We start from the raw sequence: 22654 nt of genomic DNA, 5'->3' as shown, positions 1-22654 counted from the left end.
TGAGTAAAGATAGTGTCCCACATGTTTATTTTGATTACAAGTATTTATGGAACCAAAATACTGCACGTTGCTATTTCTTTATGTACATGAAGCACTGATGATTGAATATTGTAGAAAGAATGCATGAAAAGACGTTTCTACTGATAACTTTAAGGAAGATTTTCATCTCATTGTCTACACAAACTCTTGAGCCTTCAAAAGTGAAAGCAGAGACCTGCTGGAAAAAAAAAATCCCTTCTGGATTTTCTGTGATGTTATACACTTGTATAAAAATCTGTGCTTCTTTTTAATTTTGAAATTCACCATGTTTTGTATATTCAAGTACATTTTTAATACATTCTCACCAGTGAAGTAATGATTTCAATGTCACTGCTATTTTATTTGTAGATTTTTATTTTCAGCTTGGGCCCACACAGAGTTGCGTTGTCATGTCAGAAGCAAGGAATCGATGACTTCCAACAAATGAGGTTATAGTTTGGAAAGTTTACTCAACAGCTCATTTCAGAAGGCATTTACAGGGAAGTGCTTTTTTAAATGTTTCAAAGAAAGCTTCATTGTCAGAAACTAGACACTGCATATGTGTCCAGTTAAGTACCTACATCCAGTTGATTTCACTTAGCAAAGTAACAACAAACATCTTTGAAAATCTGGCCCCTAGACCTTTAATAGGTACCCAAGCTTTTGACAATTCATGTTTGAATGCCAGATTTAATGGGATGTGGGAATCCATATGCTTTAGACAGCTGTCAAAAGTTTCAACTTTTAAGTTTTCTAAGCCTCAGCTTCCATAAAGCAGCAGTGGGACATCTCCAACTCTTTTTGTGTCAATGCAATGTACATATGTCACTGACACTAACACCACGTATTAGTAAGCGTATGACAATGTCAGTGGTACGGGGCTGCTGAGTCTGATGTCACACAAATACAAGTAACAATGTATGGTCAAGAAGTTAAACTCACTGGACATTTATTAGAGGTATAATGGCCTTAAACTTTTGTATATTTAAGAACAGAAAAGGTGGAAGGGAAAAGAGAGAAAGGAATCCAAGTAGTTATTGACAAATGACACAGTATATTAATGGAAAGATTTATTTTTGAATATTTTTGCAGTCTATAGCGGTGTCCACAGATTTAAGAATATATGATGATGCACAGGCACATTAACTTTTAAAAGCAGTTGTGCAGATTTGACCTAGCTCTGCATCTCCAGGAGAACCAAATTGTAGCAGAGGCCACAGAGAAACCACTGAACACGCCAGTTTTACCACAGTACAGAATGAAGTAACTTACCATGGAGCACTTACTGGCAATTAGAACATTCCAATAGCAAACATTCATAGATTGTTCAGTGCAAGAAGGGCGGGTATAAGTAAAGCAAGTGTTAAAATTCAGAGAGATGCAGGCAGCAAATAAGCCATGGTCCCTTTCTTTTTTTTCTACCCAAGAGGATCCATACAAGTTCGGAGGAGCTCTGGGCTTCTACCTAAAACCACTCTGGAATATATCTGTATTAAACCCTGGAATGTATACTGAAGCCTATTCACTGATGGCCAAGCTTGTTGGACAGTCTCCAACTGGGAATCCTTCCTTTCGGAGAGGTGGTCAGTGGTACTCAGCCACACAGGTGGAGAACTGCAGGGCAGCTGAGACAGCATGAGGTCCCCTCCTGCATTAGCGCTGGCCGCTGAGATGTATGCTCACTCCTGTGCCACACTTGTGCCTGGGACTAAGTGGCTGTGTATCTCCATAGGGAATGCCGATAAAGACGGAATCCACCACTGCCATTTGTTAAATGACACGTACTCCGTTCCATCAGCACGACCAGTCGAGAGTAGTGAAACGTGTCTCTAGGTTGAGACAAAAACAGTCTTGTCAGAGTTGATTCCCGACTTATATCAGTGGAATAGCGCCACTTCACATTTATATCATTGCAAGTGAGAAAGAAATGGGGTGTTATCTTTAGGAAAGTCTTTTTAAAGCTATGTTCATAACACATGAGTGCAAAGCCATGCCACTGGACCAGTGAGGAGGAGTTACTAAGGATGAAAGTAGAATTTGGATGTTGTGTGTCTGAGGGTAGCACACAGTCAAACATTTGAAATCTTGATGCCCAATTTAACAATAATAACCCTTAGATTCATCTTCAACCTGCAGCAGATCTTGTCCACACCAAAGTAATGAACAGAGCCTAGACAGCAAAATCCTAATAAATAAATAAATAAACAAACAAATTAATAAATCCTGCCATTTGTAAAACTGCACTCTCCCAGAATGGTGCTGCTCAGCTGTACCATGGAAAGAGGTAATGTTAGATAGTGTCTCTACATCAGCAGTTCAGAGCCAGGAGTACCCTCCTGAGCAAACTTCTGCCCAAAGCCACTTACCGTACTTTGTTTCACATTGTAGAACGGTCCCACAGCACACGAGCGGACCTCTTCTGGATGAAACTAAGTCAGAGGATGTGCTTATAGGGTGCTCCAAAAGCTAGCAGGTACTCGGTGTGTGGGGCCACACTAGCCAGCCCTCTGCAATACCTATAAGTGTGGACACCAGCACTGATGGTTTTGCTCTGCGTGTCCTCCTCTACTGGCCTGTACTACTTGCTAACATAGCCAGAGCTGCAGAGCACCTGGACAAGGGAGCTCCTGTCTCACAGACTTTAAAAAAGAAAATCTAACCAGGTGAAATTTCATCTTGTTATGCTATAGAGAGGAGGAGATGCCTTTCACCAGCCTTACCTCTCTATCTGGTGTTTAAAGAGCCGAACTCTTGCCGCAGACACAGAGGTGGAAATGCGATGCTCCAGACTGTAACAGAGGAGTCACATCATCTTCTCCAGTAAGTTCTTGCTCAGAGTTCAAATGGGGCTTGTGCTTGCATCCTCAGACAACAAATGCACACTCAAAGGTAATAAACTGGTGTGTGGGGCACATCTCCTGTCAGTCACCCAGGGAAAGCACAGCCCACCTACTTCAAGCTCCATTCACAGGAGCAGGAGCACTATTTCTGATGCACTGAATTGTCCGCAGCCTTATATCCACTGTATTTTTGCTCATACATCTTAAATCCCTGACAGCTGAACTTCAATTTTTCTCTGCCTTTTCTGATCAGACGTAATCTAAGAATATAACAGTGTGGAATTAATTCAGCTGAGGAGCCTCTGACACCAGGTAAGTGATGCCGATCTTTAACACTGTTATTTTCAACGATATTAACAACACTAATTCCAGCACTGTAGGCTCCCTCTGTAGTCCTGAAACTTTATTTTTTTAGAGAAAATGAGAAATAATCTTTCAACTCCTTTGAAGGTCTCAGTTCACAGGCCTTGAACAGTCCCTCAGTGTTGTGATGAAATCAATGCTACGTAACTGCACTACATGCATCTCCTTCTACGATCATCTAAGCATAGCAGGGACAGCTGGTTTGAAGGTCGCGGAAGTTTTTTTACTGTTGGGTGCTATAAAGCACACAGAGTATTTCCTCTTCAGGATGGAAAAATCCAGGTGGTGTTAGATCTGTTCTGCACTTCTACTGCATAATGCCTTTGTCCAACAGGAGACCTGTTAAGACGTTCAACTGTCCTCGCAGTTAAAACGTAGATGGAATTGTGCTAACCTTACACAGGGAAGGGGCTGGCTCTGCTGAAGTCAGGACAGATGGTCACTTCAGGGAATCTTTCCTTTATGGCAAGCGCTGGTTCGGGTAGGAGTATTTCTAGCTGGATGAGTCACCTCTTCCTCAATTGCTGCATGAGACACTAAAAAGTGATTTTTACATAGGGATATTTGAAGACATGGCAAAGGCTGAAAAATACGTCTTCAAAGCACGTTGTGGTGGTTTCTTTCTCCAGTGGGAGTATTATATGGCACGTGTAGATTGATTAAAAAAAAAATATCTTCCATTGTTTTCTTTTTGCTGAAAACTGGGATGAAATGTCTTTTTTTTTTGTCTTTTTTTTTTTTAAAAAAATCTGTGGTACTTGATATACAAAATCAGTCCCACAACAGCAAAATGCACAAAACCATAATAAAATGCTCTGTTTAATGTAAAAAGTAAGAAACTTAGAGTAAAGTGCAAAAATTAGAGCGAATGTTTCTGTTCTGTGGCTCTTCAGTAGCAGGTTTGACTCTTCCCCGGTTTAGAGGACAAGGACTATCATCCGCCTGCTGGTTGCCATGGAGACTCCCATCACTTTTGGAATCATAAGTTTTGCCTGAAAGGAAACACTCCTTCAGCGTGAGTTTTTAATGACCGCAGGGGCTTCTGTTTGTCAGCACATCACATACTGGATTAACTACCATGTCTAAGCAGGTGGGAGGGGAAGGGAGTAAAATATTTTCTAGCACTCAGTGACAACATATTTAGTCTGTATAAAACCCACAAAACACGTAAACAGAATTATAAGACTTGCTGTGTTAGGTTAGACTGTTAGGGCATCAAATCTGTTATGTCTCTCAGTATCAGCTACTTCAAAGGACAACGAACTTTGGTCACAGAACACGGGCATGGCAATAAATCCTTCTGGCTCCTGCAGGAGACTGGCCTGAGAGCTGCCAGGCTGCATAGCCAGTGAGATCTCTCTTTCTCAGGCTTGAGTTAATAAGGGCTTCCCTATAACCACAAATAATGACAGCTTTTCTAGGAAAATATGTGTACATGAACAACTGGGTCCATCCACATGAAGAGCTGTCTAACATGTTATCTGTTCTGTTTGCACTGCCAGAAGGGCTCTGGGATTTGACAGCTATGTCAGCTTCTTCCTCCCTAGTGCACAATTAACACCTGGGATTGCTCTGAAGGTGAATTTGTTCAACCCCAATCAGTGGCAGAATGGTTAGTTTCACCAACGTGGATATGATGGCATAAATTTCTGGCTTGAGTAAAATGATGGTTATTTAGAAGAGGAATATAACAAAGCTGCAAGAGTAAGCCTCCATTACTTCCTAGTTCTGCTGTCTTTGCTAGATGGTAACTACATAACTACCTGTTAAATCTGCAATTTTCGCTTGATTTCTTCTTTCGAGGCTGTTTTGTGCATCTGTGGGGCCATCAGTATACTTCATTGCAATGGCTGGGGTCTGGTCCTTCTCCGGCTGAGTCTGAGTAACTGAAAGAAGAACAAAAAAGGATATTTAATTGAGTTTTATTAATGGTCACTTGCTCAAGGAGGGAACAGTACATCTAGTTGACTCTACCTGGCTGATGACAACTTGGTATTGTTTCAGCCCTGCCTTCTTGAAAGGACTGAACAGATTCATGGCCAGAATCTAGGTCTTTCACTGGCCTTCCCATAATCTCATTCTCAGTTGCAGTTTTATTTCTAATGAGGAAGTATGTGTGCATTTTCCCTTTGCCTTTTACTTCTATTTCTCCTCTTTCAGTCATCTCAAAATTCTTGTATTTCAGGCATCTAAAATATCAGAAGCAAAATAACACATGAAAATTCAAGATCAGCAAAAATGACACTGATGTCTTGGAAGAGCTATTGGAATCTAAGTAATCAAATCAGAACAGTCCCGGAAAAACATTACTGATCCGTGAACAACCAAGGGTTTGTTTCAACCGTTTTATTCAGGCCTGCAGCGCTTTTATATACAGCCTGATCAGAAATCAATAGATCGTATAGTCAAATACTTCAGTATGGTGGAGGGTTCTTATTGACCAGTAAACAGAAATTAAGAACTGAGGCAGCCAGTATCAGTTAAACAGAACTATCTCCAGTCATTTCATCAGCGAAGGCAATCGGGTTCATCAAGCATGATTTACTCCTGGTAATCCAGACTGGCTATTCCCAGTTGCCTTCTTCATGTGTCCAAAAATGCCTTCCAAGATGACCTGATTTTCACTGGGACTGATATGAGGCTGACCAGCCTTACAGTTCCCTAGCCTGTCCTCCTTGCCATTTTTCAATATAGGTGTAACATCTGGCTTCCTTCAGTTGCTACAGTGCCAATCTTTGTGACCTTCCAAAGGTGACGGCCCACAGCACTGTAATGCTATCACCCAGCTCTCGTTACCTTTGGAGGCAATCACCCAGATCTCTTTACCTTTGGAGGCAAACCACCTGTTCCCATACACTTCTACAGACTGAGGTTTCTCAAAAGACCCCTGATGTGATCCTGTTCTAAGACTGGTACTTCACCTGCTCCTTGAACCCTGACTTTAGGTGCAGGGACCCTGAAGACCTCGTTAGTAAAGACTAGGGCAAGAGAGGTCTGGAGTAACTCTGCCTTTATTCAGGGCACTGTCACTAGATCACCTGCCACAGCAGGTCCACGTTTCTATTTATACTTTCTGCTAACGTAGCTGAAGCTCCTCTTAGTGCCTTTGAACGTTCCATGCCCATTTCAATGCTAGTTGAGCTCTGGCTTTCCTAACATCATGCCTATGTGCCCAGACAATGTTTTTGTATGCCTCTGTAGCTTGTCTTCGCTTCCACCTCTTGCACACATATTTTATACGTACATAAAATTCTTGAAAACATAGTATTTAATTTTTAGTGGCATGAGTTTTAAGGAAGTGAATTACTCACTGCTTGAACAGGATAGTGCATAAATTAATCCTTATTAAGTACAAATAAAACTGTTTCGCCACAAATTGTTGTGCTCAGTCAGAGAGATTTTAGGTTTTGTTACGCAGGATGTCAAATGAAATGTTCTGACCATCTTTCTAGTATCTACATCACTCTGAAGGTACTTCTAAATAAAGTATCACAATTATTCTTTCCCCTGTATTTTGGTCTCTAGGATTGAGACTCTCAAACCTCTGACTTCATATACAAGTGCATTTGAAATAATCAGAACAAGTAAAACTCTCTGCTAGCAGTGTTTTCCTTGTAAGTAAGCTACATAAATCAGCAGCTAAAGACAGCACCACCTACATTGAAAGCTGCAGTGGCCAAGGCAGTGTTTTTCAGCACAGCTTTTAACGAGCAAAGTTTCCATCATAGTTACTCACTGATAGGCACTGGAGCTGAGATGAATTTTACTTGGGACACCGTGACTCTCCATCCGGGAAGCTATATTCACCGTGTCTCCAAATAAGCAATAACGAGGCATCTTTTCTCCAACAACTCCAGCCAAGACAGGACCTGTATGGATCCCAACTCTAATCTTTACAAAGACATAAAACACCCCCCAGAAATGTCACTTGTTATTTAACATCTTTCTTAATGCTATCCAGTTACCTAAAAGTTCATCTAAGACAACACTGGACACCAGTAAAATATCAAATATCCACAGGAAAAGGCTCTGTGAAGAATGTGCCCATGTGGTCCTTGCCCAAAGTCACAGAGGAGTCAGAAGCAGCTCTTTGATGTCTGCAGCAAGCATTAACCAAGAAGCCCAACCCAAGAAGCAGACAGACATGCATGCCTCTTTGCGTTGACAACTTACTTGGATAGGATTTCCAGAAACTGGGTTCTGTACTCCTTTAGCTGCTATTATCATTCCCAAGGCAAAGTTAGCGACGCGCTCGGCATGAGTGGGTACAGGCACAGGGACCCCACCTACTACCATGTAGGCATCTCCAATTGTCTCCACCTTTAATTGAGAGGGACAAGCATATAAGCATGCCATATATATCTTCCTTGGATTAGTGCTTTGTTGTCTGGGGCTCTTACCTGCACCAACTCCCCCTTCCTTCCAAAAGATGTTTCTGATCAACAAAAAGCTCTAGCACTAAACTAAACTAAAACCAGTTAAACTAAAAAGTTTCCTTGAGATGGGGATCCTTTCCTTAACTCCACAGTAAATATTTCAATGCATTCTCTCCCTGCTTACTTGACCCATTTTAGATATTAGTGTGAGAGACCCTAAAGGGTAAGGGACGCTGCAAAAGTGTCGGGCTTTTGCCCTTCCTCTTACCCAGGGCAGACCTATACACACAGGGCTGCCCCAGGCAGCGACTCCGGAGCCGGGAGGTTATCCCATAGCAGACTGCTATTACTTAGCTCTAATTCACAATTGGTGTTAAAAGCGTATTTCTTTTTAAAAAGATATTCCTTTTTTTAAAAGTCACAATAAAGCAAGGGAGCCTATTCACTGCCGATTATTACTAAGGGATTCGCAAGAAATTAAGAAACCTCCAATCTCCAGGATGTCAGAGAATGCAAAGTGTGAACTAAGCAGTTTGGGAGCATCCTTCCTTACAACCAGCTGTTTCCTACAACATGCAGCCTGAGAGACAAATGCTGAAGGGTTTGTCCTCCTTCAGGCATCCAGTTTCCCTGCAGCGCATGACAAGGCACCTGAGAAATACTTGGGTGTTGTACCAGAGATTTTGCTGGGAACAGAACAGGCCTGTCAGAAAATTCTCAAGTGTTTAAAATTCATTGTAAGAGATGGTTACACAGTAAGGAAATTTTCTAAACTGGTCTTTTGAGACTTCATTGTTACCACAACCATCAGTAACTAAGAGATCAGTTTAAATTAGATTGATTGGATTTCTTAAAAATGAACACCAATAGGAGAGCGGGAAAATAATTTCATCTCTGGGTTTCTTCATTAACGTAATGACTTAAAACTCTTCAGCATATCGTTCTTGAAAAATGTGTTCCTGTTCATGCCTTCTATCAGATAGCCTACCCCATAGTCATGCTAGTAATTTTCTGTAACAAATTAAAAAAAAAACTGTAAAAAGCTACTAATGCAAATAGATACTCTAATTATTTTTCAACCATGGTAGGAGATTTAATTTAACAAGATTTATTCATAACTTCAGATGTTTATAAGCTTAGGCCAAGTTTCTTTGATCAATTTCAGTATTTCATTTCTTTCTCAATTCCCTGAAATAGTAATTTCGTCCTCCCTCTCTGTACCCTAGTAACCTCCTTCAATATTAATAGGAATTATATACAGGCATCAAAAGGAGATTATTATACTGACAGATAATTTACTCATGATGGATGATTTAGATAGAATATGATGCTAATTTATCCTAAAATCTGTGGGCCATATCCTGGATGCTTCAATTATTGAATATAGTTCCCTCGCCATGGCAGAAATGCTTCTGATTTCCTAGTACAATTTATTGCAGGATGAATTTCATACCTTGCCTGAGCAAGGAATGAATGAGATTTGGGTTTCACCCTTTCTTATTTCTGCCTTCCTAAGTATTTAATATGCTGGGCACAGACAGAAACTTAGGACTTGCTCTTCAGCTCGTCAAACCTGGGTAGCTCTGGAAATGTTAATAATGCTATTAGTATATGTCAGCCAGGGCTCCGATCTTTCCAGCATGGCTTGGAGACAACACGTGCATTAGTCTAGATCTAATCAATGCTTTTTGGGGTCAGAAGGAGATCTATACCATTGCCCAAGATCTCCATGAAGCAAAACAAAGTCTCGGTATCCACTGGGTATTGTTTATAATTCATATATATATATATGATGTTATTTCCTACCACAGGAGACACTTAAATGACATAGTGGCCTATTTACAACAGGTTGGAATAAAAGGACTAGGAAAATTATGCAAACTGGTCCATAAACTAGGATATCCTGTCATGTTGGGTAGGCATTTGAGAAAGGAAAGAGAGATGTATCAACAAAAATGAACAGCCATTCTGGTGTTAGCATTGTGAAAAGAGATGATGTGGAAGAACACCCATGACAGATGTAACATTCCTGTCTGAAAATCTTGAATGCATTTAATCACACTTCTGCATGTTTTTTAGTTTCTCTCTGTGGCCACTACAAATAGGCAAGACTTTATGGTTTATCAAAAATCAAGCTGGGAGGAAGAGGATTTAACTGCATTTAAAAATAAAAACCCCCAAAACAACAACAACAGGATCTTTTCCAGACTATTTCTACAGTCTTTATCAATCAGTACATACCTTGTACACGTCATGCACCGTGGTTAGTCTGTCAAATCGCAGGTACATTGAATTCAACATGAGAACTATCTGAATAGGCTCACATTGGGCACAAATGTTGGTGAAGGTCACAACATCACTGAACAATATAGTGCACTCCTTGAACTCTCCTGTGAGCAGAAAGACCAGCAGTAAGTACCTGTAATGGCTGGAAATCACAACATCTGTCTGAGACTCATTCGCAAAGATTATTTTTTCGTCATCCTTTTAGGAGGTATGACCTATCAGCTGTAATACTCATATAGGGGTGCTGATATGAAAGAGAGATGTTGATATAAGAATATATCAAATATAAGGATTATTGCACATCTCAACAATCCAGGTATCTGAATATATCCATTTGTCCACCCATATTCAGGATGGACTTAGCTTTTTACCCCTGACTTCATATATGTGCTTACTAAACGGAATTCAAGCATCTTTTTGCTTGCTATCCTTAATAGTAATGGGAATTGTAATGCTTCTAGGTTTAGACATACCCTAGAGGAACTAAGAGAATTTTCTAGGAAAAAAGAATGTCTTTGTTCCTTTCATTTTTGATCCCTCATTTCCCTGTATACCACGTATACATGTATACAATAATATTATATTGTTAAAAAAAATAATCTCAGGTTACTGTCGAAACACTGAATTTGGTTCCCTGAACGGGCAGCTGCTACCACCTTTCACCTCCTAAGGAACAATTTTGGCAAACAGCTTCCAAAGGTTTGTTTGAAAGAACAGTCTAATCTTTACTATCAGCGAGATTAAGGGTCTGCGGTCGTCCTCCTCCCCATGAATGTCACCAAGTAGAGAAGGTGTTCCCTGACAGGGGCAATGGGGCTGTGTCAACACCCCAGTGTCTCTGTCACCATCACCTGGTGCATCATGACTGCACCTGTTCATTCACCTGCCTCAACTCGCTTCCCCTCTTTCAGCTGGTTGGCCACATGCTGAGGAAGCATGGCGTAGAGCAGAGCTTCGGTCTTTTTCTTCTCTTCCTCCAGGTGCTTCGACAGTATCCGCAGTTCTTCCTTCTTCCTCTCCAGCTGGTTGGAGAGCTCCATCTCTGCCAGACGCTGCTGATTGAGAAGAATCAAGTCCCTGGTCACGTCGTGAGGTGCAATGTCTGCAATATGCATCTGTCGCTCCTCCAGCTCATGCAAAGTGCGAAGCAAAGGTGAGCAGAGATAGAGCATGCACTGCAGGGACTCCATCCAGATCATCTGGCCTGTTTGAAACAAGCATCGGTAAGAGTTTTCAGCAGCTTGGACCTTCACATGATGCTCAGTGTTACTGACGTTAATTTTAGGGCATGACTTCTAAGAACAGTGGCTTTTTGTAGGGTCTGGGTCATCACAGGAATTACTCTGTTTCCTGGAATTAGAGGTGGCACTCGTTTGGAGGAGGCACACTAGGCAAATAAAAAATTTCAGGACCCAGAAAGCAGTCACTGACTCATGGCAATTGCTGGGCAGAGCCCAGTCATGCTTCAGGTCCCTCCTCTTCCTGAGGAACCCCACTGCCACTGCTTGCAACACCTCTCCTCTCCTCTGCTACGAGTTCTTGAGCTTTTTCTGAAGCCAGTTAGTCAGCATCATGCACAGGGGAACTGAGACTCACAATGATTAAGTGAAACATTTAAAAAGTTAAATTTCACAGCGGGTAACATGGCTCCAGTACAGTCAATGGAGCCTGCCTTCCTGGAAGCCGGAGCTTTCAGTCACTAGGATCATCTAAATAAGCAGGTACAGAAATGCCTGAAAGGTAGAAGGGATTTGGGGGGTGGGGGAAGGAAATTGTGGGCTTTTTCCTTTGTTGGTATTTGGTTATTATTTATTATAATTTTCTAATTTTATGTATTTAATTCTTTATTCTCTTTGTTATTATTTTATTATTAATAATACGTTTCATAAGTATCTCTTCATTTCTGAACAGCAATCTAGGTATTCCTATTTATTTATTTATTTCTCATCCCATCCCCAGGGCAACTGGATGAACAGCTTGGAAGCTTAACAGGATTGGAACATCAGAGGTACCACGTAAATTAACTCTGGCAGCATAAAAGGAAGTAAAATTGCACCTGTGACTAGTTTGAAGTTCCTCGGTTTGGTAACATCACTTTTTTCAAGGTCTCTCTAAACTCTTAATTTTTTCTGAATCTCAGGAATACCAGCTTTGACACTCATTATGTAAAGGTGAAAGGAGAGAAGGGAAAATTAAGTTGTACTGTGTAGTTCAGAGAAGGAAAATTGAAGTCACAGAACACTTCAACCAAATGTCATTATAGTTAATTACATGAAGCAGAGAATCATTCCATACCCATTCCTCTCAGTAAAAATATAGCAGATTAAATATCTTTTTTGCTAAAATAATTTTAACTGGTAAACTCTTATGTAAGATGGGGGGGGCAGGGTAAAGACAGAAATCAGAATCTGAAAATGCAAGTACAAAAAAAAAAGCACAGCTAACTATGTCTATCCACATTTGAAACCCAGCCAGCAGCAAGTAACACCCCTCAAAAGCATAAATTAAGAATGAATCATGCATTCACATTTTAGGTATCGAAATGCATGGAGGCACAGGGAAAGCCATTTCCTTCCTGCAGCTGCAGCAACGTTATCAGGACTTTGCCTCTTAAGCTCTTCCCTCGTTCCCTGCCCCTTCCAGCCCCTCACCCAGCCAGGACCAGGCAGGGACAGGAGTGATGCTCGCGGTGTATTTCTGTGGGAATGCTCGCCCCAGGGGTCACTGTCTGTACGTGCCCAAGATGCAACCCGCAATCTGTGAGCTGGTGTCGCTTGTGCTGGGCAGCTGGGTTTAAAATGTTTGTGCCACGCACAAAGCAGTAATTTCTTTGGCAAAGAAAATTCTTAGCAGTGCGAAGGGATTCTGTCGTGGGCATAGGCTGGCGTGTGGCGCTACAGGGAGGTGAGACCTGGACAGTTACTTGCACAGAGCTCCACGCATCTCCATGCTGAGCCCGGTGGCTCCGCAAGCAGAACTCTTGAGGGCTGGCACTGTGCCCCTTCCACAGGTCCCCAGCGAGGCCGAAGGGCGTAGCTGAGGGCTGGGGAGATTCACGGGGCAATTGGCTTTGAATCCCAGACAAAACCAAGAATGACAAACACAATTACATTGGAGGGATCGCCCCATAGTAATGCCTTGCACTATATATTTGTTTTTAACCTCTGCAAAGAAAAACACAGAGGGCAGTGTCATGGCGGAGACTCTCGTACCTTCTGTGGGAAGCGGACACGACTGGGCGCCTCTCTGAGGTGCACAAACGTGCACAGCGTGGGCAAAACCCAGGAAGAACTAGAGGTCTCTGTGCAGTTTCAGGGCTACCGTGTCATTGGGATCACAGAGGCTTGTTGGGGTAGGTCACCCATCTGGAGTACTGCAAAGGATGAACGCAAACTCTTTAGAAAGGACAGGCAGGCAAGGAGGGGGAGCTTTTGTGAGTGACAAAGCAAGGGAAATGCACGGAGCTCTGCCTAAGGCTAGATGATGAGCCAGCTGAGAATTTCTAGGTAAGGATGAGAGGTCAGACACAGGTGGGCGACATTGTGATGCGTGTCTGCTACAGATGCCCTGCTCAGGAAGAACAAGTAGATGAAACCTTCTTAAGACAAGTGGAGGAAGCCTCATGGTAGACTTTAGCTACTTTGTTATCTGTTGGAACAACGCAGGAGAGCGTCAGCAATTCAGGAGGTTTCTAGACTCACTGCCACAGGTGAGCTTCTGACACAAGTGACCGATGAGGGAAGGTGTCCTGCTAGACCAGACAAGAACTATGGATGTGAAAGCTGGGCACAGCCTTGGCTGTAATGACTGTGATGGTGGAGTGCAGGAACCTGAGGAGAGGGAACAAGGCCAAAAAGCAAGATCACAGCCCTGGACTTCAGGAGACTGGACTTTGTCCCATTCATGGATCTGCCTGGAAGAATCAGGGATAGTGTCTTGGAAAGAAGAAGGGTCCAGAAGAGCTGGTTGATTTCCAAGGATCTCCTCTTCCACCTTCAGGAATGGTCTAGCCTCATGTGCAGTAAGTCAAGCAAACATGGCAGGGGCCTGCACAGATGAACAAAGAGCTCCTGGCTAAATTCAAACATTAAAAAAAAAAAAATACAAGAGGTGGAAGCTCAGTCAGGTCACCCTAGAAGCAGAGACAGGGTTGAAAAAGCCAAAACCCAACTAGAGTTGCATCTGTTGACAAATAAGAAGGGCTTGTGCAAGTACATGAGCAGCTAAAGAAAGACTAGTGAAACTGTGGGTCTGCTGCAGAATGGGGCAAGGGATCTGCTGAGAAAGGATAAGGAGAAGTCCAAGGTACTCAGTGCTTTCTTCGCTTCAGTCTTTGCTAATAAGAATCATGCTTCATTAATCTCAGGGCCCTGAGATCAGTTGGAAAGTCTGGATGAGTCTAGATGAAGACCTACCATCGGCACAGGAGGTTCAGCTTAGTAAACATTTAAACAAATTGGATACACAGAAGTCCATGAGATTTGATGTGATGGATCCAGGAGAGCTGCGGGAGCTGGCCAGCATCATTGCGAAGCCACTCTCCAATAGTTCTGAAACTCATGGGTGACTGGGGGAGGTTCCTGAGGACTGGAAGAAAGTACATGTCACTCCTATTCTCAAGAAGTAAGGGATGGAGGATGTGGGAGGGCTTGGTGCATCTGTCATTGTCATGGTTAAACCACAATAGTCATATAAGGAGAAGCTAAAAGAGCTGAGGCTGTTCAGCCTAGAGAAAACAAGCCTCAGTGGGAGCTTATCAATATGTAAAAATACCTGATAGGAGGGAGTAAAAAATACTTTTCTCAGTGGTATCCAGTGAAAGGACAAGAGACAACTGATACTAATTGAAATGCAGGAATGTCATTTAAACTTAAGAAAAAAACTTTTTACTGCAAGAGTGGTTAAACTCTGGAATGGGTTGCACAAGAAGGTTGTGGAGTCTCCATCCTTGGGTTCTGAACGTGTTCAACTAGACATGGTCCGGAGTAACCTGCTCCAGTTGACCCTGCTTTGAACAGGGATGGACTAGACAATCTCCAGAGGTCCCTTCCAAACTCAACTGGAGTTGAGTAAATTCTGGGACTCTGGGAATAACTGAGACTAGAGGTGGTTCAGAAAACAATCTGATCCTCCATTGGCCTTGCCCCTGTTACTCAGGAAACCTGCCAAGATGTGGGGTTTGCAGCATTAGAAAAACACCATCTTTCTAAGCCTTTCAAATGGGAGCGCAGCTGCTACATCTGACTGAAAGCCTTCAAAATTGGGTGAAGTAATTGCAGAATTTGTTTACAAGCATCCTAAAGTACTGTTTCTCTAAAAAGATCCATCTAATCCTCTCCTCACTGCACAAAGACAAAGCCATTTATAGGACTTACGTGAAGGCGGGAGTCCACAGAAAAGCATTAGTTCAACTCCAGCATAATTCCTGATTTAGTATGAACAATTATGCTATTGAAAACAGTGAAGTACCTCTCAGCTCTAGCATTGGCCGTTGTTTCCAAGACTCTGGCATCATCTCTCTTCTAGTCTGGAAAACAAATTGGCTGTTGATGAATTTCTGAATGCTAGAGATGGTGAAGGGTACTTCCGGGTGAAGGATACTGAAATAGTGATCCAAGCAGATGCCCATGGTCTGGAGGCCAGGTACAATCTTTTGAATGCTCACCCCAGCTTGCTTCACTCTGAGCTTAAAAAGAAAACACGGACAATGCGTTATAATTCACATCCAGTTTGGGTTCAAACCAAGCTGTAGCTATCACTGTTCATAGACGTACACATGCTTAGCCTTGCTATGCCACGTGGCTTATTTCTGAGCAAAGTTTCTGTTTTATTAGTGTATTACTGCAAAGTTCCGAATCAGTGTCCTTCATAGCAAGACAAAGCCCCCAGAAAGGAATATTATCCAAATGCTCTTCCATATCAATTCTTAAAAACAAAATAAGCCAAAAATATTTGCTATTACCCTTGCTTGCACTTGTGTAGGGCTAACAAATAGCCCTACAGGTAGCTGCAAGAGAAAATTAGATACCAGAGCATGTCCTGCATGCCAAAAAGAAAATAACCGTGGCATACAACATTGGCAAATACCAATTTTCTATTGCATGCCATGGGTTACCTTCTCTTAACCATTGCTGTGTAAAGGTTTAGTCACCCTCTTTAGCCTGCTGACCATACACAGGCTCTTAACTCCTGCAGAAATGTCCACCCTGCCTTCGCTGCTTGTCATCAGTTATTGAGGCTCTGATGTAGCTACCAATAATGAGTGCAGGACTTGCCCTTTTTCCACGCTAGTAATTTTATTAATTATGCAGACTGGGTGTCTTGAAAGGTTTAAAACTCTGAACTTTGTTTAATGTAGACAGTGGCATGAAGCAGACTATGTGCTCTGGAATCTCTATCAGTCAGTGATGCCAAAACATGTTTCCTGAGTGGATGTAGTCAACTTTCTTCTGCTGTCCTGTTCTCAGCTTCTTCTTTCTCTGCTCTTGTCTTAAGCTAATATTTGCTGCACAGAACTGGGAGCAAGAGGAGCTGTGGCTTGGTGGGAACCCAGGCTAGCTGGAAACCAGCCACAGGGCAATGCCTGCCAAGAGAAGGGCAGTTCCATTGCTGCAGAGTACGTGTGCACAGGAGAGGAGACCTGATCCTCCCCCAGAAGATAAAAGAGATTTTTGGGTCCAGTTCCTACTAGATGGGGTTGCATGCTGCCCAAGGCGGTAGGTAGCTAGACTTTCCTAGCAGAAGCTTGTAAGAGAAGACTCAGGAAGCAGACAGAGCTTCAGTTGCCAGCAAAGCCTTACAAAAGCCTTTGGATACATTAATAACTGGGAGGAGAGGGTGGCTAGCTGCAAGTACAAAGCCAGTTTAAAGGATTCTTTGTGACTTTGGCACATCCAAGGATGGGAAAGTGGCTACAAACCTCGGAAAATTCTGCTCTGTGTCTGGTAACAGATAGATTGCTGCAATAAATCTTGCTGGCATGTCTGCAGGTGTTTCAACATGGTAATCTCAATAAATTCAAAGGAGATCCTCTCTGAAATGATCCAGATCCAGTTAAGAGTGACTTTTATTGCATGTCTCTGTACAGAGCACTTCTGCAAATGAGCGTGCACCGTACACAGAGCACACGCAGCAGTGAACTGCAGGGCAGTCAAAACAGAAGAAAATTCCTGTATGGTTTATGCAGACTAAAGCCCTTACCATATGCTCGTCCTACCTCTTTGTCAAAAACCATATGAAAAGGAAGTCCATTGCAAAATGTTTTTGTGTCAATCCAGAGGCTCTTGGGATAAACAGGATCAAATCCTCTCAGGAGCTTACCTGTGGCAAGATAAGTGTGTAGTTTTTAATCAGGTTGCACCTCATAAAACCAGTCTGCATTACTTCTTAATGCTCAGTGAGGCAGGACCCTATCCCATAATGAGTGAAAACAAAGGAAACAGTGTGTGGGTCCAGAAGCATGCATACATCTGTGTGAAATGCTCTGCAGTTTAACACGCAGCTGATTAGCAACTGATCTGGGTTGGCTGAGAATTTAAAACTTAACCACATAGAAAGCACAGAGCATTAGATGCATGAAATTATGTGGAAACAATAAGAACAGACTAACAACTGTAGAAGTTGCTGCTCTATGAATCTGCAGATGTCATAGCAATATAACACAGCTACATCCCACAAAAATGTACATAAAAGTGGATGTAATATACTTTGTTAGCTACTAAGAAACACTTATGGAGAAAAAACCCAGCATGATCTGGGCTTTAGTCTCTTATACAAAGAACTCTAGTCCATGGCACAAAGACCAAATGACCGTTCGGTTTCTATTTCACTTACCCTGAGGGTTTTTTCAGAATGGTCACAGACCTACAGATCAGATTGTGCTTGCTAGTGAAAGATATTTTTGTAAAATGAATAAAATGGGTAAAATAGTCAAAAGGGCTCATCTGACTGAAGCACCCAAAGCCTTTGATCTTCACAGCATAAACTTGGATCCTCCAGTAACCCACACTAATCAAAAGGATGATTATTTCAACTGACCTCTTTCCCCCCGAAGGTGGCTATGACAGTTACTCTAGTAAATTCTGCTTGATAACAAGTACTCAAGTCACTTAGGAGACTGGTGAAAAAGATCACAAATTTAGGACCCAACTTTTAGACTTTTTACTGCTTCAAGGAAAGTCAACGTGGATTTTTCATTTTTCAAAGTCTGGCTCTTGATAACTCTTGCATTTATTGTTAATAGATTATTAATTTTTTTAAGTAACAATGCTACTCTAAAATTTTATTTTTAATATATATTAATTTCTTACTCAATATATCTGCCCCTGTAATGCATGTGGAATTGCACCAGATGATAGCAGGTTCCATTTTTCACTCCTCCTAGAATCCAGACAGCTTGGCAAGAGTGAGCTGGATTTTCATTCCTCTTGGGGAATCAAAAGATCCTAACTGGAAAAAACCTTCCACTTTATGAACATATATAAACACATAATACATAAAGGTAGAAACAGAGATTACTAGATTAGCAGTAGATTTTTGGTAGTGGAGGGTGTGCTTCAGCTTTCAGAATTTACTATAGCTGATAACTTTGGAAAGGAGTAGCAGCTACCAAGTTAAAAAAACACTCTTTTAAATTCATCCTCTTAGACCAAGTGACAGAACAAGGAAGTATCAAATGTACCACACAATGACATTTTACAAAACACTTTTCAGAAGAAAACCCTGTTTAAGAGACAAAAGTGACAGGTCATATTCCATTTATGTATCTGTCATCACTAAGCATGCTTATTATCTGCAATTGTTCTTTGATTACCAGCATCTAACCGAAATAAACTTAACCAGAAACGTTTTGAAAAGACGCAGAGGAAATATGAATGATAACTTCAAAATGGATGGGTGGGTGGAGGAAGGGAGGCTTACTGACTTTCTTACTGAAGAGACTCAGAAAATATGACAAGCTCCATCTGAACGATCTCTCACCTTTTCCTAATGTGATTATTCCTCTTATTGTTTTCCAGTGACTCTTCTTCACAGGACAAACAGAGCTTCCTCTGTCTCCAATTGTATTCTTGGCTTTTTCAAGATCCTGTTGAAATAAATCCAAAGGGAAATGCAAGGGTATTTTTATTTTAATCCTATTTTAATAATACAGTGATAATGAATACTAAAATACCTCTTTATTAAGTTGGTTCTCAATTTGTTTTACAGAGTCAGCAAGATATTGAGGTGAGGAACAAAACTCATTTCTTTCCTTGTATGAAAATACAGGGTTTTGAGTGACAAGAAAAACAATATGTTCCTTTTTCCCAGTTCTTTCTTCTTCTTCTTCTGTTTGATTGACTATTTCCATTGAAATCTCAATGTTAAAAAAATCCAAGGCTGCTGCACCGATGATTCCTGAAGAGGAAACAAAAGACAAAAGTATTGCCAGGAACAAACTCTTTCCATTTTCCCTTTTAGAGAGCCCAGAGTGGAATTTCACTGTTTCAGAAATCACTTTTCCAAAGGACTTCTGGGAGAAGAAAACAATCTATGTTGTTCCTCCTACCATGAACACGGTAAGAATATGTGCATAGGAGATAAGCTTTAAAGTTACTGTTTCTTTTGCCTTGTCTGATGATAAATGCTTCTTTTCACTAGCAGCAGCTCAGCAGGATATCTGAAGAATGTGTCCAAACAGTCATACACAGCAATAATATGAATTCCCATTAACCCAAAAAGTGCAGGGGTTCTAAAGAAATTCTGCTATAACAATCTATTTCAGTCATTGCAGAATATTTTCTTTTGAAAGGAAGGAATTATCTTTCATGAAGATGCACAATCAGTTCTCTCATTTCTGCTTAGCTATTAGGTGAAATACTGGACAATGACATGAAAAGCTCTGCTTGAAATTCCAAATATTCTGTGCTTCAACAGGAATACGAAATGAGTTTTGACAAAGGGGGTAGTTTTGGTACTTCTAAATTCAGCAGCATCTATGAAAGAAAGGAATATCATCAAGCCTTACAGCTCTTTAACCCTTGCATGAGTACAACCATGGAGATCTCTATAAATGCTAGTAAAAGATTCAATTTTGATCAGGGTTTAGTAGCAGTTTTGCAGATTGCATATACTACAGGCTTATTTATTACAGGATGGATGGATGTCTTCAACTATAATTTGTATTTCACTGTAATTTAAAGAGCATGAGTCACTGAGAATCAATCAACAGACACAATACACACCGTGAACTTTTTCTTCCAGGAAATTCTATAGGAGTTCTATAGCAGGAATGGACAATTATGACCTGGGTTGTCGTATCACAGACTTTGACTGAAGCTACTGGGAGCTAGGAGTAACAGGCAGTAGGGAAATACTGAGGTCAGATGTCTGGTGACTGAACTCTACCAGGCTTCAATTCCACGGCCAGTCCTCATCTGAAAACAGATTCTGAAACCTGAGCAAAGTCTAACTGCAGATGTATGATTACTCTGTATATGTACTGTACCACCAGCTCATCTGTACTCTGCATTCCATCTGATTACCTGGCACAATATGGCACAGACCTCTTCTGTCTGAATAGTAATGTAAATGCATTGACCCGTCTTCATTCTTCTCTACTCGAAAAGATGGTGCATTCATCTCCTGAGGAAAAACAAGCAAAACCAAAACCTCAGTATCTTTTTCTGATAAAGAATTCTGGTGAACTCCACTTGTACAAAAGCATCCCACGTCTTAATAAAAGAAGCAGTAATATGAATAAGCTGAAAAACAGAAAATTAAATATGCTCACCTGTGAAGGAAAATCTGCTATGCATTAGAGCCAATGTACTAAATAATATCTAATATTGAGGTCTACTCAGAAAAAAAGTTATTTTAAAAAATTGTCTTAACATTTTGGAGTAATCTGTTTCAGAACATAGGAGAGCCTGTTATGGCATGGCATCTTTCTTCATTATTCATTCATACCTTCTGCTGCCAACTCTGGCAGAGTCCGCCCATATCTGCTCAGTACTCGAACTTGCCTGGTAGGAAAGGGAGAGGTAGCTGTGCAATGCGTCCAGGTTCTCTATGAACTCATAGAGATTCCCACCCAGTGTCCTCAGCATGTGGTCATAGCCTGAGCGTTTACAGAACTCAAAGAAATACTCTCCAAACTCTCTCAGAACCGCGTCAGCGGGAACACCTGGCAAAATAAAGATACTTTAAGGAATAAGAAAGGGTTGGAAGTTCTTGAAATGCTGTCAGGTGGTTTAAGAGTAAATGCAGATCTGCAACATAGGGAGGGCATTGCAAAGAACACAGAAGACTAAAACATGAGCTGCAGTCTCAGGCTTGACCCATGATGGTGTATTTTTTGAGGCACGGTGACACATACCTAATATTTTGCAGGCTTTGTCAATGAGCTGCATTGTGATCTCATCTTTGTAAACCTCAAAAGTCAAGAAAGAATCCTGGACTCCAGCCTGCAGCCTGCAACAGAGAAGGCAATATTCTCGTCTCAGCAGTGCTCTAAATATGACGTGCTTGGGTGACCCTACTGGCATTCATTAAGCACTGTTTGCTACTAACCCACTCCTCAGCCTCCTTCAGGCGTTACACTGGAACGCACTACTTCCCCTGATGGTTTGAGAGTGTTGCTTTGACATGGCTGACTGGTGGTGTCCACCTCTCCGTTTCTGCTGTTTCACCTTACGTATTACAGTGAACTCTTCCAAGGATTAGGGCATCATGATGCGGTGTGCTAGAGCAAGTGGAGCCGCAGTTTGTTTTCTGGTCTGCTGGCTTGTCATTCAACGTGGCCAAAATATCAAGTGTTTGGGTCTCCACAGACCTGACCAAAAACTTGGTGGATTTTGGTGTTTGTTTTTTTTTATATTGGCTTCAGTGGCTATGACAGGTCTGTATCTAAGTATCATTTATATATCTTTATATCTTGGAAAGTACTATGTAGCTTACAAAGACAAGACAAAAGCAGAGAAGATAATGTATTTAGCCGCTTTCCTAAAAGCACTGGAATCAAACTGACTTGATATCAGGGATGTCATCTTTTCAGTGTAATTACTTCTTGATATTGTCACAGTGAGCTGGTGACTCCATTGCACAATTGTCTATAAGACTAAATGTCACCCTTAATTATCTGATATAACAAATTAATTGGGACAAATTAGTATCAGAGTATGATGTGTTACAAGGTAAGAAACTCTTGCTTTTGCCCTGCTAGTTACTTCTGATAATTACTTGAGATACACATTGGCTGCCATTTGCCGCTGAGAAATTACAGTCCTCCGCTGCTAAATTCCGGACCATTTTCTTTCAATACACAACATTTATTGGGAACATATTACCTTAATCTTTCCCACGTTTCTTCACCATACTTTTCAACCACCAAAGACTTCAGGCATGTATTTATAAATCCATACTGCAAAAGCAAATACACCAACATGGAAAAGCCATACTGATTTTCAAAATGCAGCCCGACCATGCCAGCTTTTTAAGATTCCACCGCTAATGTTATATTGCAAAAGAGAAAGTAATGATGTTTGACAGCCATTATGTCTTTCAGCGAACAGTGCAGCGTGTCGTGTCTCGCAGCGTTTCAGGAGCACTCAGCGGAGCAGCCAAACGCTCACCCCCGCCGGGCGGAGCGGGGGCAGCGGGGCCGGGGGTCGGCAGTGGGGCCGGGGGGAGCAGAGGGGCCGGGGTGCAACAGGGCCAGGGGGGAGCAGCGGGGCCGGGGTGCAACCGGGGGGGGGGGGGGGGGGGGGGAGGGGGCAGCGGGGGCCAGGGGGG

General features: G+C 41.8%; 1 protein-coding gene across 1 annotated transcript; it reads right to left on the bottom strand.

The window, feature by feature from the left end:
• Positions 1 to 1087: 1087 nt before the first annotated feature.
• Positions 1088 to 22383, bottom strand: LOC121097120 (guanylate cyclase soluble subunit beta-2-like). The gene is made up of 16 exons (XM_040613885.1): positions 22210 to 22383; positions 21240 to 21334; positions 20887 to 21047; positions 20407 to 20506; positions 19056 to 19279; positions 18863 to 18968; positions 17100 to 17203; positions 15353 to 15569; positions 10767 to 11087; positions 9839 to 9987; positions 7395 to 7541; positions 6958 to 7112; positions 5196 to 5410; positions 4985 to 5107; positions 2739 to 4213; positions 1088 to 1847 (listed from the first exon to the last, which is right to left on the bottom strand). Exons 1-15 carry the CDS (start codon positions 22344 to 22346, stop codon positions 4062 to 4064), a joined length of 2406 nt encoding a protein of 801 aa, XP_040469819.1. The 5' UTR covers positions 22347 to 22383; the 3' UTR covers positions 1088 to 1847; positions 2739 to 4061.
• Between the last annotated feature and the right edge of the window lie 271 nt (positions 22384 to 22654).

The sequence above is a fragment of the Falco naumanni genome, chromosome 13 (genome assembly GCF_017639655.2).
Source record: "Falco naumanni isolate bFalNau1 chromosome 13, bFalNau1.pat, whole genome shotgun sequence".
NCBI lineage: Eukaryota > Metazoa > Chordata > Aves > Falconiformes > Falconidae > Falco > Falco naumanni.
The sequence above is the reverse complement of the archived record's forward strand: the minus strand, read 5'-3'. Positions and strand labels throughout refer to the sequence as shown.

Bases quoted from the DNA above. Each gene is read 5' to 3' on its own strand.
- LOC121097120 (XM_040613885.1), bottom strand. From the start codon at position 22,346: ATGGTCGGGCTGCATTTTGAAAATCAGTATGGCTTTTCCATGTTGGTG. The intron at 11,088-15,352 runs GTACTTCACTGT...TGTTTCAAACAG, and splicing joins GCCAATGCTAGAGCTGAGAG to GCCAGATGATCTGGATGGAG. The intron at 5,411-6,957 runs GTGAGTAACTAT...CTGATATTTTAG, and splicing joins CTCAGCTCCAGTGCCTATCA to ATGCCTGAAATACAAGAATT.